At 50.8% G+C, this 17,533-nt stretch overlaps 2 protein-coding genes and 1 pseudogene across 2 annotated transcripts; 1 reads left to right on the forward strand and 2 right to left on the reverse strand.

Annotated features, from left to right (window-relative positions):
• Positions 1–505: 505 nt before the first annotated feature.
• Positions 506–1,788, reverse strand: LOC122911528 (annotated as a pseudogene).
• A 7,847-nt stretch (positions 1,789–9,635) lies between these two features.
• LOC122913813 (major allergen I polypeptide chain 1-like) lies at positions 9,636–11,186 on the reverse strand. The gene is made up of 3 exons (XM_044260439.1): positions 11,120–11,186; positions 10,793–10,980; positions 9,636–9,790 (listed from the first exon to the last, which is right to left on the reverse strand). The coding sequence occupies exons 1-3, from the start codon at positions 11,178–11,180 to the stop codon at positions 9,761–9,763; spliced, it is 279 nt and encodes a 92-aa protein (XP_044116374.1). The 5' UTR covers positions 11,181–11,186; the 3' UTR covers positions 9,636–9,760.
• A 3,926-nt stretch (positions 11,187–15,112) lies between these two features.
• Positions 15,113–17,368, forward strand: LOC122913814 (major allergen I polypeptide chain 2-like). Its single transcript, XM_044260440.1, has 3 exons — positions 15,113–15,209; positions 15,650–15,831; positions 17,200–17,368. Exons 1-3 carry the CDS (start codon positions 15,149–15,151, stop codon positions 17,278–17,280), a joined length of 324 nt encoding a protein of 107 aa, XP_044116375.1. The 5' UTR covers positions 15,113–15,148; the 3' UTR covers positions 17,281–17,368.
• The last annotated feature ends 165 nt before the right edge of the window (positions 17,369–17,533 follow it).

Genomic DNA, 17,533 nt, shown 5'->3' on the forward strand with positions numbered 1-17,533 from the left:
TAACTCATGAACGGTTCCACCGTAATTAAATATTTTTTGCAGCAGTTAGGGGCCAAGTTTAACATTCACTAATATTGCCCTCCACCTGCAAGGACGACAAGAATCCCCAGTTCAGATGTATCTTCTCTCTATTTCCGCAAGTCTACACACTTATATACGTTTACATGACCAATCAGCGAGCAGGGTACAGGAGGGAGCGAATCAGGCTGTGCACCTAAACGAACAACTTCGCTAGCAACCAACGCTGTTTACTTCCTCTTTGGGCGTCCCGCTTAGTCTCACGAGGGAATCCTAACCTGGCAACTAGCCAGGCGCCATCTTTTAATGGCGGAGGCCGCCCTGGCCAAGGGACCTGCCTCCGACAACTAATTTTCTCCTTTTAGTATAGGCAGCAGTGCACCATCTTCTTTCAGTCTTTTTAAGAACATGCAGATGTTTGACAAGCTTCCCTTTCACAGCTGAGGGTCTGTTGGTCAATTTGAGCAAAACTTGAATTGTCAAAATTCTTCAAACTCCAAATATCTCATATCATACCAAATACCTCATATTCGACACCTGTACTAGTTAGTATTTCCAGAATTTGTAAGCGGCACCCACATTTTGCTTCCTGGTGCTTTTCATACAAAAGCTGTGTTTGGGGGCGCCTGGGTGGCTCAGTCATTAAGCCTCTGCCTTCAGCTCAGGCCATGATCCCGGGGTCCTGGGATCGAGCCCCACATTGGGCTCCCTGCTCCACGGGGATCCTGCTTCTCCCTCTCCCACTCCCTTTGCTCTGTTCCCTCTCTCGCTGTGTCTCTCTCTGTCAAATAAATAAATAAAATCTTTTTTTTTTTAAAAACCGTATTTGTAAGTACTTTGAGCCTTTCCTCTAATTTGGCGGCGTGGGGGCAAATTGTATCTAGCTCTCCAGATGTTTCCAGCTCCTTAATTCAATCAAGTCCTCCTATGAGCTTTTCAGAAACAGGTGGGGGCAGGTGTGCCAGTTGGAATAAGTTTTGAGGTCCCGATGAACTTCTTCATCTGAGATGGTATCAAAACTGCTAAACCAAAAATTATGCTTGTTAAGAATTTCTCCCATCTGCTTGCTGAAACCAGAGCACGGATTCTGAAGAGTGTCTTTCATAAACAACATGTGAGCGGCAGCAGGGGTGAATTTCTTCAGGCACAGGCTGAGGTTCAAAGGATGCTCATTACTACTGGGTGGAAAGGAACCATGTAGGGGCCCCTGGGTGGCTCAGTCAGTTAAGTTTCTGCCTTCAGCTCAGGTCATGATCTCTGGGTCCTGGGGTTGAGCCCCACATCAGGCTCCCTGCTCGGCAGGGACTCTGCCTCTCCCTCTGCCTCCCGCTCCCCTGCTTGGGTGCTCTCTCTCTCTCTCTCTGTGTGTCTCTGTCAAATAAATAAAATCTTTTTATAAAATTAGGGGAAAAAAAGGAAACCTCCTACACGCACGTCCCTGAACTATTTTGGCCAGCTCTGGGATATGTGCATAATTGAATCAGTCAATTTTCTGAGAATTCTTGAAAAACAGAAAGGTGGGAACTAATTCCATATTTTTTAGATATGTCAGGAATGGCTTTAGCTTCCAAATTAATGGACGTCACTTGGGGTTGTTTTCTGGCTAACTTGGCTATCGCATTGTTCACCTGGGTATGCTGTGGAGCTCATGGCACCTGAAAATAAAATACGAGGAGGGACTTGGCTCTGGTGGGGCAGCTGCTCCTCAAAAGGCCAGGCTGAGCCAACCTCCACCGTGACTCCTGTTGCCTCATCAGCCCCCAAGGCCATGCTGTGGCTGCCAGCCCAGGACTGAATGTATGTGGACAGCATTGGGTAGAATTTTAACGATATTCTTCTGAACCGTGAACACAGGGCAGCTTTCCATTTATTTGTGTTTTCTTCAATTTCTTTTAGTTTTCAGTGTGCAGGTCTTTCATGACTTTGGTCAGTTTTATTCCTTTGGATACGATTATAAATGGGTTTCTTTTTTTAAATTTAATTTTATTTATTTGACACAGAGAGAGATCACAAGTAGGCAGAGAGGCAGAGAGAGGGGGGGAAAGCAGGCTCCCTGCTGAGCAGAGAGCCCGACGTGGGGCTTGATCCCAGGACCCTGAGATCATGACTTGAGCCGAAAGAAGAGGCCCAACCCACTGAGCCACCCAGGCGCCCCTATAAATGGATTTCTTAATTTAATTAGAAACACAACAGATTTGGTACATTTCTTTTGTATCCTGCAATTTTTTTTGTGTTTTGGTGGACTGTATAAGGTTTCCTGTATGTAATATGTCTTCTGCAAATAGTGTCAATTCGACTTCTTTCTTATTTGGATGCCTAGTATTCCTTTTCCTTGCCTGATCACACTGGCTGGGACTTTTTTTTTCCTTTTTTGAAGATTTTATTTATTTATTTGACAGACAGAGATCACAATTAGGCAGAGAGGCAGGCAGAGAGAGAGAGCGGGGGTTGTGGGGAAGCAGGCTCCCTGCTGAGCAGAGGGCCTGACACGGGGCTCGATCCCAGGACCCTGGGACCATGACCCAAGCCAAAGGAAGAGGATTTAACCCACTGAGCCACCCAGGTGCCCCCTGGCTGGGACTTTATATACCATGTTGAATAAAAAGTGACAAGAGTAGGCATCCTTGTCTTGTTCCTGATTTGGGAATAAAAGCTCTTAGCTTTTCACCATTGAGGGTGATATTAAGGGTTTGTTTCTTTTATTTCTGATTTTGTGTCTTTCTCTTTTTTTCTTATTTACTCTAGCTTAAGGTTTAAAATATATCTTTATCTTTATGCTGGGGGAGAGGGAGTAGGGAAGAAAACAGCACCTCTGCTGGGACGCTACTCAGTGGCAACTTTTTTTCCATAGGGTTGAGAAAGACTTCGAGGAAAGAAAAGTTGGAAAAATCCAGGCGTAGTTGCTTTGTGTGTTGTTAGGGATGGTGGGGGGGAGTGTGACAGCCCCTTATGCCCTCCATCTTGTTTCAGGTTATGTTATGGAACCTTGGGATGGAGAAGCCCCCGTTCCAATCCTGCTTCTCAGTTGATGGCCACCTGGCAATAAGGAAAGATAAGCAGGAGAGTGACACTCCCGGGGTATTGGCAAAGACGGCCGCCTGGCCTACCGCTTGGGACTGTCCTGATCACCTGGGTTTGACTTCAACCTGGTCTGTGGACTAATTCAACACAGGAGACCTGGGGCTGCTCGAGCTGAAGGTGTGTCAGTTTTGTTTATTGTTTCAGAAGTCCAGCTCTTAATTTCATTTTTTTTTTTTTTTGTCTGTGGTTCCTAGTTCATTTATTTTTTCTCTGGTCTTTATTTCCTTCCTTCTGCTCCCTTTGATATCAAGGTTATCAAAGATATCATTAGTTCTTTTTCTAATTTCTTTAGGTGTAAAGTTAGATTGTTTGAGATCTTTCTTTTTTAAGATTTTTTTAATTTAGGACACCTGGGTGGCTCAGTGGGTTCAGTATCTGCCTTTGGTTCAGGTCATGATTCCAGGGTCCTGGGGTTGAGTCCTGCATTGGGCTCACTCTTCCCTATTTAGCAGGGAGCCTGCTTCTCCCTCTGGCATTTATTTGAGGGAGAGAGAGAGAAACGAGCAGAGAGAGGGAGAAGCAAATTCCCTGCTGACGAGGGAACCCTCCCCCCAATTTCAGGGCTCAATTCCAAGACCCTGGGATCGTGACCTGAGCCAAAGGCAGATGCTTGACCAACTGAGTTACCCAGGAACCCCGAGATCTTTCTCTTTCCTTAACGTAAGTGTTTATTGCTATAAACTTCCCACTTAGAACTGCTTTTGCTATATCTCACGTTTCAGTGTGTTGGGTTTCTATTTTCACTTGTTTCAAGATACCTTTTTACTTTCCTTATGGTTTCTTCCTTGGCCCTTTGGTTGTTCAGAAGTGGTTATGTAATTTACACATAATTGTGAATTTTCCAGCTTTCCTCCTATTATCAATTTCTGGTTTCACACATTTGTGGTTAGAAAAGATACTTGGTATGATTTCAGTTTTCTTAAATCTGCTAAGATTTGTTTTGTGACCTAATGTATGATCTATCCTGGAGAATGTTCTGTGTGTGCTTGGGAAGAATGTGTATTCTTCTGGTTGGATGGAATGTCCTATATTGCCTGTTAGGTCCATTTGGTCTAAAGTATGGTTCAAGTCCAATGTTCCTTTATTGATTTTCTACCTAGATGATCTAGTTGGGTATTGAAGTTCCCTGCTATTATAGTAGTGTTGCTTATTTCTCTCTTCAGAGCTGCTAGTATCTGCTTAATAAATTTAGATGCTCTGGGGTGCCTGGGTGGCTCCGTGGGTTAAGCCTCTGCCTTCGGCTCGGGTTATTATCTCAGGTTCGTGGGATTGAGCCCCACATCAGGCTCTCTGCTCAGTGGGGAGCCTGCTTCCCCCTCTCTCTCTGCCTGCCTCTCTGCCTAGTTGTGATCTCTCTCTCTGTCAAGTAAATAAATAAAATCTTTGAAATAAAATTTAGATGCTCTGATGTTGGGTGCATATGAATTTATAATTGTTAAATATTCCTGATAAAATTGACACTTTTATCATTATATGCTGGTCTTCTTTGTCTCTTATGACAGTTATTGTTTGTTTGTTTCTTTTAAGATTTTATTTATCTGGGGCACCTGGGTGGTTCAGTGGGTTAAGCTCTGACTTCAGCTCAGGTCATGATCTCTGGGTCCTGGGTTCGAGCCCCACATCGGGCTCTCTGCTCAGCGGGGAGCCTGCTTCCCCCTCTCTCTCTGCCTGCCTCTCTGCCTACTTGTGATCTCTCTCTCTCTTTGTCAAATAAATAAATAAATAAATAAATAATCTTAAAAAAGATTTTATTTATCAGAGAGAGAGAGTAAGAGAGCACAAACAGCGGGAGAGGCAGGTAGAGTGGAGAAGCAGGCTCTCTGCTGACCAAGGAGCCTGAGGATCATGACTTGAGCTAAATCAGACACTTAGCTGACTAAGCCTCCCAGGTGCTCCTCTAGTTGTACCTTTAAAAAAAAAATTCATTCAGCCACCAAATGCCTTTTTTTCTTTTTTTTTTAAAGATTTTATTTATTTGACAGAGAGAGAGCTCACAAGTAGGCAGAGAGGCAGGCAGAGAGAGAGAGGAGGAAGCAGGCTCCCTGCTGAGCAGAGAGCCCGATGCGGGGCTCGATCCCAGGACCCTGGGATCATGACCTGAGCCGAAGGCAGAGGCTTTAACCCACTGAGCCACCCAGGCGCCCCCCAATGCCTTTTGAAAAAAGAATTTAACTTACTTACATTTGAAGTAATTATGAGTAAGTCAAGACTTACTGATGCCATCTTATTGCTTTTTTTTTTAAGTTATTTCATTTTAGAGTGAAAGAGCATGTGTGTGTGCATGTGTGCAAGTGGGGGGAGGGGCAGAGAGCGAGCATTTCAGGCAGATTCCTGGCTGAGCGTGGAGCCTGTCGCAGGGCTCCATCTCAGGACCCGTGAGACCATGACCTGTGCCGAAACCAAGAGATCAGACTCTTAACCAACTGAGCCACCCAGTCGCCCCTTATTAGTTGTTTTGTCTGTTTTGTATTTCTTTGTTTCTTTCCTTTCTTCCTATTCCCCTTTTACTGTCTTCCTATGTGAACTGATGATTTTCCACAGTGGTATGCTTTGATCCCTTTCTCTCTGTCATTCATGTAACTACTGTAGAATTTTGCTTTGTGGGCCCCATGAGGGTTACATAAAACTTCTTAATGACATAAGAGTCTGTTTTAAACTGATAACAACTCAGGGCGCTTGGGTGGCTCAGTCGTTAAGCGTCTGCCTTTGGCTCAGATCATATGATCCCAGGATCCTGGGGTCAAGCCCCACATTGGGTTCCCTGCTCTGGAGCAAGCCTGCTTCTCCCTCTCCCACTCCCCCTGCTTGTATTCCCTCTCTGTATGTCTCTTTCTCTGTCAAATAAATAAAATCTTAAAAAAAAAATAAACTGATAACAACGTAATTTTGATCACACATGAAAATCTATCCTTTTATTCCCCTCCATCTTTAAAAATTGAAGAATAATTGACATCCAATAATGTATTACCTGCTGGTGTACAATGTGGTGATTTCGTACTGATTTACATTCCAAAATGGCCACCACAAGGAGTCTAGTCACTCTATCACCAGACAAAGTTGTTATAATGTCGCTGAGTGTATTCCTACACTGTACATTATATCCCCATGTCTTATCTATTTTATAACTGGAAGATTGTACCTCTCAGTCCCCCTCACCTATTTTATCTGTCCTCCCAAACCCCTTTCCTCTGGTAACACTTCAGTTTCTTTTCTGTATCTATAAGTCTGTTTTTTTTTTTTTTTCAAGATTTAAAAAATTTATTTGACAGAGATCACAAGCAGGCTCCCTGCTGAGCAGAGAGCCAGATGCGGGGCTCAATTCCAGGACCCTGGGATCATGACCTGCGCGGAAGGCAGAGGCTTTAATCCACTGAGCCACCCAGGCGCCCCCTGGTGGTGTTTTCCTAACCGATCTTTTGAATGCAATTTTGAACGGGTGAAGTTCTTTTTTTTTTTTTTTAAGATTTTATTTATTTATTTGTCATAGAGAGAGAAGCGAGAGCAAGCATAGGCAGACAGAGTGGCAGGCAGAGGCAGAGGGAGAAGCAGGCTCCCCGCCAAACAAGGAGCCCGACGTGGGACTCGATCCCAGGACGCGGGGATCACGACCCGAGCGGAAGGCAGCCGCCCAACCAACTGAGCCACCCAGGCGTCCCGAACGGGTGAAGTTCTTAACCATGACGTCTTAACCATGACGTCATACTGTCTCTCCAGCTTCCTTCTTGGACACTGTATACCTCGATGCAGGTGTTCTGTGCCTGAAACGGATGGGGGCGTGAGATTAGAGATTTCAGTGGTTCCACATAGAAATTTTCCACCCCTTACCTCCTTCTGGTTTTGCAGCTTTGTTTACTCTTACCCACTGCTCTGTCCAGTGCCTCGGAAGCCCAAACCTCTTTGGAATTCTGTAGGAAAAACTGGCTTTTCCCTTTCTTAGTAGATGTGGATTTCTCTGCTTGGAGTTAGCATATCTTTTTCTGCTTTCTGTTCTCTGAAAACATGTTATTATTATTATTTTTAAAGATTTTATTTATTTATTTGACAGAGAGAAATCACAAGTAGATGGAGAGGCAGGCAGAGAGAGAGAGAAGCAGGCTCCCCGCTGAGCAGAGAGCCCGATGCGGGACTCGATCCCAGGACCCCGAGATCATGACCTGAGCCGAAGGCAGTGGCCTAACCCACTGAGCCACCCAGGCGCCCCAAACATGTTATTTTTAATTTAAAATTTTTTTTCTTTTTTTCTTTTTTCTTTTTTTTTTTTGAGAGAGAAAACATGTGGGGGTGGAGAGGGGCAGAGGGAGAGAGAGAATCTAAGCAGGCTCCATGCCCCAAACGGAGCCTGACACAGGGCTCAATCTCATGACCTTGAAGGTCACGACCTGCGCCAAAATAAAAACTCAGACACTTAACTGACTGAGCCCCAAGGCACCTGATTCTCTGAAAAACAGGCTACGTTCAACCGCCTGGTAATATGCCCTGTACTGTGCCTTTTGTCCACCTGGGATTATACTTTTAAATTCTTTTACTATCTTTTTCATGGGATTTTGAGAAGGGAAAGAGAACCAGAAAAGTATTTTTCACCCCCCCTCCCCCACTTCACGGCATTTACTGAGAGGTGTGGGGTTTTGTGAGCCTGTGCTTGTGCAGTGAGCACGCCGTGTCCCGCACCGGACAGTCATGCAAGTGTCTCCCTGGACTTTAATGACCCGCCTGCGGCCCCTTTTGCCTTCTTCCTCTGGGCCTCCTTTCAGGATCTCTCTTAGTCTGGGCCTTCCCTGGTAATCTCGGGCCTTGCTTTATTTTTTCCTGGGCACCTCGACCACAACGGGTTAGCTAGCCTTCTGATTTGTTCTTGTGCCTTCTGTGTCTCTCCTGAAAGACGGTAGTCTGGCCTGGCCCCTCACGGCCTCGGTAAGGAAGACGCTCCTTAGGCTTTTCCAGTGTTTTCCTCTTGCCGCCTTCACCAAATGTCTTCCACTCTTCTACTTGGTCACCTTTCCTTCTCTATCAGGAAGCTGGGTGTAGGCTGCTGTGTGTCAGCTTGTGTTGCCACCAAAGGAGACCCTGACGCAAGGACTTGGGGGCCGGAGGTTTATCTGGGAGGTGATCTTAGGGAGGAGCTCAGGGAAGTCGAACAGGAAGGTGAGAAAAGCCACCAGCGTGGGCAGCTGGGACTCGAGACCACCGGGCACCTTATCAGAGGGGGCAGGGTTCACCCCAGCGCTGACCCCCCAGATGTCAAGGAGGCTGGGGTTGGTGTTGTTTGAGGGTCGCCCTGTGGGCATAAACTCCTTCAGGCTCTCAGAGTGGGCCTGGGGTGGGTCAGCAGCTCCTGGGGTGGGGACGGCCAGTGAACGGTGAGGGAGGGAAGGCGCCAGTGCTTGTGGAGGGAAGAGGTCTCCAGGAGCGGGTAATCTGCCTCAGCTTCAGGTGAATTTCGGTCAGACTCCGCGAAAGTGGGGCTTTTATGATCTCAGAGTCAAGGTCGCATGAGAGTCAGAGATTGAGAACCTCAAGTTTCTGACATTTACCCTTCAAGCCACCGAGGTTTGGATGTCAGACAAAACAGGATTTCGAAGGGCACCCGAACTTGACCTTTTAAAAGATTTTATCTATTTTATGAGGGAGAGAGAGGGCACGCGCGCACGCACAAGTGGGTGGAGGGGCAGGGGGAGAAGCAGACTCCCCGCTGAGCGGGGAGCCAGAGGTGGGACTCATCCCAGAACCCTGACACAATGGCCTGAGCTGAAGGCAGAGGCTTCACCCACTGAACCACCCAGGTGCCCCTGCACTTGAGTTTTGACCCTGGCCCCAGATTAGGGAAGGTTCCCCAGGCTGGGAGAAGGCAGGGCACATGGGCAGCATCGACATGGCTCGTGGGGCAGCCATGCCCAGGGGGTTCTGTGGGTTCTGTGTGTGACGGTCGAGAGACTGATGGTGTCTCAGTGACAGCAAAGTGCCCATCACTCATCATCGTCTCACCTGTGGACGGGGCGCCGTCACTCCCTGCCCTCGCTGCGGCCAGGGTGAGTCTCTGTCCCTGATGCTGGAAGACCCCTCCAGCTCCTCTCCCTCAGAGACCAGCTCTCCTGAGGAAAGCCCAAGAGCTTTGAAATGTGTAGAATGGCAGAGGGGCGGGATACGCAGCCTGAGTCACCTGTGCGAGGGTGACGCGAAGAGTCTGTGCCCCGCAACCTGCTGGTGTCCCCTAGGCTCTGCTTGCGAGCACAGGGACAGTTTTCCATCTCAGAAGCAGCCCCCAGACAGACCCTGGGGGTCAGAGCGGCGGGCCGTAGGCCAGGAGCTGGGGTCACTCGGGGCAAGGCGGCCTGTGCCACCCGTGCGTCTTGGGGCACAGAAGTGCTCAGACACTCTGGCTCTCCTGGTTACTGTCACCCGCGTCCCCACCTATGGCATTCCGTGGGGGAAGAACGTGGGCAGCATGCCAACCTAGCCGCAGCTGGAAGGCGCCCTGGAGGTCCCCAAGGTGACAGCCCTCCGTCCCCAAAGCCCAGCCCAAGGAGCAAATGCTGCCGTAAATTGCAAGACTTTTATTGCTGGAATCCTCTAATCAGACCCCTGGACGGGGCAGGGTGCCAAGATTACTGAGTCGGTGATCAGTTAAGGGACATCCATGGGGCTCCTGGCAGAGATGGCTCCGTTAACACAAAGAACTGGAGTATATTTTATTCTGCAGAGAGAAAGGCAGGAAACCTGGTGAGACCTCAAGTGGCGCCAGAGCCCTGGAGCCCTCCCGGAGGGCGCACTGGACACTCCCCGGGGAGCAACCTGTGGCTTTGTTTGGAGGATGGCTTCGATCGGGGCAGGCAAAGGTGGATTCCCCCCACCTCCTGCACCACAAGAGAACCCCAGGTGTGCCTAGAAGCTTCCTCCACTGAAGCAGAGTGAAGCAGAGGCATCACTGTGGGGGGATGGGATGGAAAGAGGCTGCTGAGAAGGTCCTGGCAGGCTCAGGTGCACCTACGGGCCTCTGGGGGTCGCCAGCTCTGCTTCATCTTTCTGCCCCCAGACCCTTGCGGCTTGAAGCAGCAGCCTGTTCCCTCTCTTGGGAGAGCCAAGAGAAGATTCACTGTGATTTTCCACTTGGGGCCTCTCAGGCCTGGGAAGGGCCGGAGGGGGCTTTTGGAAGCTGCCTTCACCCCTTCCTTCTCCCCCTTCCCTCCCCTCCTCTCTCCTTCCCTCTGCTCTCCTGGCATGTGGGGCATGGAATGGCACTCTGGGACCCCGGGAATGAGGACAAATGAAGGCTTTAGGGGAGAAGGGATAGGGAACTTGAGGAGTTTAAGTAAAGGAACCCATGGTGGGAGACAGGAAGGACCCCCTGCTAACAGTTTATAAAGATCCAGGCTCACACGCTGGAGAGGCTGGAGTCAGGGAGGCCAGCACTGAGGGCCTGACACTGAGGCCAGGCAATGCCAAGGACGCAGGAGGGCCTGCCAGCTCCCAGACTGGTGGCCGGGCAGCACTTGAGCAGCCGTGCTGGCCAGAAAGCCCTAGGCCTGGGCTGAGTCTTTCCTACACCACCCTCTCCGCTTCCCCATCCATGAAGCTTTTCTCTTTCTGGATTCCCAGGGAAGGGCGATGGTGGAGAAGAAAAATGGGTGGCCCCCCACCCCACCCCGAGCAGACCCCCAGGTCTGCCAGGGAGATGGACACATAGAGCTGGACCCACCAGCACATTGATAGCATTTGTCTGGTCATCTTCTGTGAATTTCGCATCCACGCACTCCTTCAGGCTTCTGGCGTTTTCCAAAATTATAGTTTCGTTTCGGTACTGGGCCACCTGCTGGACATACTCATCAGGGGTGCCCTTGATGAACAGGGTGACATCGTGCTTCACAGAGGAGCAAATTTTACAATCTGGAACACAAAGATAAGCTGACACTCTGTGGAAAGACCTTCCCCGGGACACATTCCTCCTTTCCTCCCCCGGACAGGCTCAGAACTGCCCTGGGAAGGTATCAGAACCCCTGGAGAACCTGCTGCCCTACGCGCCCACCTCCGCCCGAGATCAGGAGCAAGGCAGCGCAGAGAAGCAGGAAAGCACCGGCCGGCTTCATGGTGTGGGTGGCAGCTGCTCCCTGCCCCGCCTGGAGCCCTTTTATGCCCACGGAGGAGCAGGGCCATCCTCTCCCAGGAGGCCCTGCCAGGCCTCTCCTGGCTGCAGCCTGGACTTGCCCGGGGGCCACGGAGGGAGGAGGTGTATGTGTAGGCGACATTCTAAGTCCCTGAGTCAACAAAGGACACAAACTTGACCTCCCTTCCCCATCCCGGGGCTCAGTCCAAGTGTCAGCTGACACCAGAGGTTTCAGAACTGCAGTTTCCTAGGTTGACTGGGAAAAGGGGCAAAAGTCTCCCACATCAGGCCTCCTGAATGATGGCCGATGTCAGCCTCTCATTACCTGTGACCTTAGAGACAGTTTGGTCAGAGCTGAGGGATTCTTCAGGAAGCCCAGTGCTTAGCTAATGGTCTCACAGCGAGGAAGCCCCTGCCTGCAGCATCGTCTCTGTCCTTGACCTGCTCAGTGGCCTCCCTTCAGCCAGTCCTTGGGGTGTGTATCTGGAGCCCCGAATCCTCCCCTCCATGCTGACCAAGCCCTGTCACCTGGTTTCTCTGGCAGCACCTCAGTCTGCCTCAGAAACAGCATTTTCCCCACCAGCCTTTTCTCCTGAGCTTCTCTACACGGTCCACACCGCTCTGTCTCTAGAGGTGCAAGCGAGGAAAAGCCAGGCTCCTTCTCTGGCCTACCGTCCCTGTGTGCCTTGTAGGCCCGAGCCTTTCCCTGCCGTTCTGTCCCCGCTCCCTGGTCGCCCTGCTGCTTCTGGACCGGGCCCGTGGCCGGCTGCTTTGTGTTCCAGATTGTACCCCTGCAGCAGCGCCTTGGCTCGAGCTGCCCCCGCTGCCTGCAAGGCTCTTCCTCCAAGAACATGATACGTGGCCTGATGGCTCAGGTCTCTTCAAATGTCACCATTATCAGCGAGACTTTGCCACAGGCTTGACCCCTTGGAGCCTGGCCCCCGCCCCGCTGCCCTCCCCGACTTCACCTCCCTCCCTGGCTCTCCCTGGCACTCATCGATTGTCTTTCACTTCCTCTCAGATGTATAACGAGCTCCGGGAAAGCGGGGGCTCGGCTGTGTGTGGTGCTGCATCCCCCGGACACAGACACTAGCAGGTGTTTCACGAATGTTCGCTAGAGGAATGCAAGGCATCCCCTACTTCTGCGGAGCTGACCACCAAGAACGGTTTTGCTTGGGCTTGCTTGCTGGTAGTGCCTGCCTAGCCTTTCTTTACTCTGAGTCATCGGGTCAGAAGAGGGTTACTGGAGCCCAGAGCTGAAGGGAGGGCACGCGTTTTTTGACCCCAGTTAGAGCCTTATGCCAAACAGGATTCACATCCGGTAACTGCTCTTGGCGAAGAGGGTGTTGAGTCCCGAGCTCCCCCTGTCAGGTGGCTGCTGTGGAACCACTCCAGTCCAGATGCCCAGAGGCCATGTCTGTGAGGGCATCTCACGAGAGACTCAGGCCATTGCAGATGTCCCTCAGGTTCCTGGGCACCTGTTGGCCTGGGAAGGTGAGCACCATAGGCCCCCGAGCGGACATGCTTGCGGGACCGAATTTCACTGTGGTGGGGACACCCGGGCAGGGTCTGCTACCTTTCACTAGGCTCTTCCTTCAAGTTCTCCCCAGCTCTGGGAGACGATGAAGCCAGAGTTTGGGGTGCTGGAGTAACACAGGATGCTGATGTCCGTCCAACCCTACTGGGTGCCACAAAATCATCTGAGATCTCTCCAGAGGCGGGGACATTTGCTGAGGTTGGGGGAAATTTCTGGACAAGGTATTGCAGTATATGCAATCCTTTACTAATACAAGTGTTTGTTTTTTTTTTTAAATTCATTTTTATCCAGAGTAATTCTAGACTTACAGAAAAGCTGCAAAGATTTGTCAAAACCAAGAAGCTGACATTGGGGCGCGTGGGTGGCTCAGTGGGTTAGGCCGCTGCCTTCGGCTCAGGTCATGATCTCAGGGTCCTGGGATTGAGTCCCACATCGGGCTCTCTGCTCAGCAGGGAGCCTGCTTCCTCCTCTCTCTCTCTGCCTGCCTCTCTGCCTACTTGTGATCTCTGTCAAATAAATAAATAAAATCTTTAAAAAAAAAAAAAAAGAAGCTGACATTGGTGTACCACTACTGACTAAACTCCAAACTTTATTTGGATTCCACCAATTTGTCCATTAATGTCTTCTCTGTGTTCTAGAATCCAACCCACATCCTAAACACAGCATTGATTGTCATGTCTCCCCACTCTCTCCTGATCTGTGACAATTTCTCAGTCTTCCCTTGTTTGTAGTGGCCGTGATGGTCTTGAAGGTGGGCCAGGTGTTAGAGAATGTCCACCAAACTGACTTGACTGCTGTGTTTCTTCTAATTTGGATTGGGGTTCAGACCTTGGGTTTTGAAGGAGACACCAAAGAGGGGAAGTGCCATATGTCACATCACATGTGGCATATGTGACATCAGTATGTCTCACCACTGGTTGTATTGGCCTTGATCCTTTGATTCATGTTGGGTTGGCTAGGTTTCTGCATGGTTTCCTCCTTTCCCTACTCTCTAGAAGTGAGTTACCAAGTCTAGCCTACTCACAAGGAGGACAGGGCAATGAGCTCTGATTCCTGAAGAGAGAGTATCTAAGTGTGTTATTTGGAATGCTTCTGTGAGGAGTATCTGTGTCTTCTCCATTTACTTGTTTGTTTGTTTATTTATTTATTTATTTATTTGACAGAGAGAAATCACAAGTAGGCAGAGAGACAGGCAGAGAGAGAGAGAGGGAAGCAGGCTCCCCGCTGAGCAGAGAGCCCGATGCGGGACTCGATCCCAGGACCCTGAGATCATGACCTGAGCCGAAGGCAGCGGCTTAACCCACTGAGCCACCCAGTCGCCCCTCCATTTACTTGTTTATTAAATCATTTATTTAATAAGTATGGACTCACAGATACAATTTTATACGTTGGGTTATCATCTCATACTATGTCATTTCTGTGATTGCTTAAATTGTTCCAGATTTGGCCCCTGGGGAGCTTTCCTTCTAGAATTTTCATGGACTGTCTTGCCTTGTTTGTGCCAATAAACCACTTTGCTAGAGTAGACGGTTGAGTTTAACTCTTGAGGGAGTTTAAGCCAATGGTGTGGCCCCTCTGGTTGGCCTCGCCCTCTGGTGTGTAGAGCTCCAGCCCGCGGTGAGCATGGGCGACAAGATGCACAACTCCACAACTACTCACCAATGTTTCTGGATGAGCTGTTAAGCCCAAGCTCCTTTTGGGACCAGGTTCACCTATGAAGGGGATGAGACAGGGCCAAGGCTGGACCCACTGGGAGTCCAGAAGGTGCCCAGGAATTTGCTTCTTTAAGGGCAAGAAGGGAACAGGAGACATGATCCTACATTAGGAGTGTTATCAGCCCTTGAGGAGCCCTGCAATGGCCAGGAGTCCTGAGACTTCCCTGGTAGGGCGTACTCCAGGGCCCAAGAATGGTGCCCATGCATCCCTGGGGCTCAGTCCTGAGCCTGCAGCACTGAAGGTGGTCAAGAGAGTCTAGTTGGGCTCAGCACCCCATAGGTATCTGCAGGACTTCAATGTAGGCACAGGAAAGGCTGGCTGATCTTTTGTCAACCTGTAGTGGCATAGACTTGTCCTTGACACCCCATGTGATTGGGAGTATACTGCACTCGAAGCCAGGATAGGTTGGTGGAATGAGTCGCAGGCCACAGGGGTCAATGCTGGGGCTGGGACAACAGAGCAGTTGGCTCGGGATGGAGTCACTTGGAAATGCCAGCTCTAGTTGGTCTTTGGCAAAGGAAAAAACCACATCCTCTCCAGGAGGCTTTCAGTCCAAGGGCTGAGGGAGCCACACGTGCCAGGTGCTGCCCATAGGCCCTTGGAGCACCTAGGAGGGGTCTGGGCGAGGCTCAGGGAGCTAGTAGTTTATAAAGCCGCAGAAACGCTGCCCTGAGAAGAACATTCTGGTGGCTGACACTATGAAGGGGACACTGCTTATGCTGGCCTTGCTGGTGACCCAGGAGCTGGGCATCGAGATGGGTGAGAGTTGGAAGGAGGGACAGATAGCTTCCCTGATCCTTGTCCCGATCTATCTCACTCCTTCATCCCCCATGGTGATCTCCAAGTAGCTTCTAGGGACAAAGTTACAGGGCAGCTGGGAGGTCATTGCCCAGGAGTCCTGCATAAGCCCCCCTGAGGTTTCCAGTCACAGAGTGGAGGGAGAGGGTTGGAGATGGAGGGGTCCTTAGTTGTGCACAAAGTAGGGGATAGTTCGTTGGGGGTAGTGGGGCTTAGGGAAGGTCAGAAGCAGGCAGGGTGGTACGTCTCGAGGCAGCAGTCAGGGCCCCTCACGCTGTTCCCTTCTGCTGAGAGTGTCTTGGTTTCTCCATCTGGGATGTGAGCAGTCCTGGGAGTGGGGAAACAGGAGCTTCCTACCCTGATGATGCTTTCATTGAGGTGTTTTCTGTTTGTGTCTTCAGTGAAATCTTGCCCCATTTTTTATTCTACCTTTGGTGCCCTGGCCATTGGAGAGAGGTTTCCGCTGGACCTCAACCTTGATGTAGTAGGTGCTACTGAACCAGAAAAAGAAGCCTTAGAAAAAATCCAGGATTGCTACAATGAGAAAGGACTCCTGGCCAAGGGCTTGGATCTGATTGTCATGGTAATTTACCAGCCCTTCCCCTCCCCTCCCCCTCCGCCCCAAGACACGCAGGCAGTGTATTGTAACATCGCACAGACAGACAGACCGCAGTCAGGGGCCACAGGATGGATAAGAACTATGATGCTTGAAAACTCTGCCCTGCGGCACACAGAACACACAGCCACCTGCCGCCTGCACACCAGCCTCTTCTACCACATGTGTCCCTTTCACGCCAATTTACACACAGCTGGAAAATCAGGCACTGATATCCGTGCAACACAGAAAGTGTGTTGACACGTGATTTTCCCCCCCTACTTTACAGGAGCCAGCACTGCAGGAGTAGGATTTGATTTCATTTTTTGAAGATTTTCTTTATTTATTTGACAGAGAGAGACACATCCAGAGAGGGAACACAAGCAGGGGGAGTAGGAGAGGGAGAAGCAGGCTTCCCGCTGAGCAGAGAGCCCCAGAGAGCTCGAACCCAGGACCCTGGGATCATGACCTGAGCCCAAGGCAGATGCTTAAGGTCTGAGCCACCCCAGGCAGGAAGGCAAGGGTCCTTCCTTCAGTTCCCGCAGCTGTGGGAGCGCGCTCAGCTCTGTTCCTGGAATGTTGAAACCCAACCACTTGCCCTTAGACTCTCTTCTTAGGAAGGGGCTCCCTGGCCTTGGGAGGCTTCTGGTTTACGGCCCATTTCACTGTCTCCTCGATGGCTGTTCTTTGGCTCTGAGTCCCACTTCCATCTGCATCATCTCGGGGCCTGAAGCGGGGAGGGGCCCTCGTTGATTCGTGCCTGGGCCCCTGAGGCAGCTGCTCCCCAGGGCTGGTCAGCGCAGCCCTGAGGAGCGGTCTTTCTCCATCATTGTTCTGGTTGCACCGTTAGGTAGATTTGGATCAGTCTGTGTCTCACTCGGTCTTTCCCGAAGTGCCGATTCTGCCAAAGGTGAGGTTTGTGAAGAAGCAGAAATTGCTGGGTTCACAGAAGCACACAGGGCCCAGGAGACTGCTCACCGTGCCGGCATCCACACCCCCTACCCCCCACCGCTCCACACCTGCCACATGCCAGGCAGGGGCAGGAGGTGTCGACCCAGCCTTAGCCCCCTTGCTCCTCGTTCAGACCCAGCCTCCAACACAACCTCCTGAACCTCTGGCTTCCCTCACTGGGGGTTCAGACTCCCACTGACATCTGTGTATGGGCGACCAGGGAGTCCTCTTTATCCCGTTCTGACAGATAGCAGCTCCCTTTCCAGCCATCCGTCTGGGGGCCGGAGGCTCTTGCTGGGGCTGGAGCTCAGTCACCGAGGATGGGCCGTGGGGTGATCCCGGGAGGCCGGATCACTCTGCCTGGTGCTCAGGTCTTCTGTCGCCCCTCGTCTTACTCTCTCCCAGATTACCATCACCACCAGCAGCCAGTGCCTCTTGGAAGCCGTGGCCCCACTGAAGGATGCCGTGGTCTCTTTGGGGAGATGAATCTTTGCCCCGGATGCCCAATCCCGACACCGGTCCTCACCTCTGTCAGTCTCTCTCAGGCTCGCTGTAATAAAGTAACTGCAGCTTAGCTCGGCGTGCCCTGTGTCTGTGTGCTCTGCAGAGAGTGTGCGAGGCCTGGCAGGGGGTCCCGGGACACGGCCAAGGCGGGTGACACACGCGGTCATCAAGAGCGTGGGGACTGGAGTTGGGCCGAATCAGGAGTGGGTGTGAGTGGATTCGTTTTTCTCGGGCG

Source organism: Neovison vison, chromosome 7, assembly GCF_020171115.1.
Source record: "Neovison vison isolate M4711 chromosome 7, ASM_NN_V1, whole genome shotgun sequence".
Lineage (NCBI taxonomy): Eukaryota > Metazoa > Chordata > Mammalia > Carnivora > Mustelidae > Neogale > Neogale vison.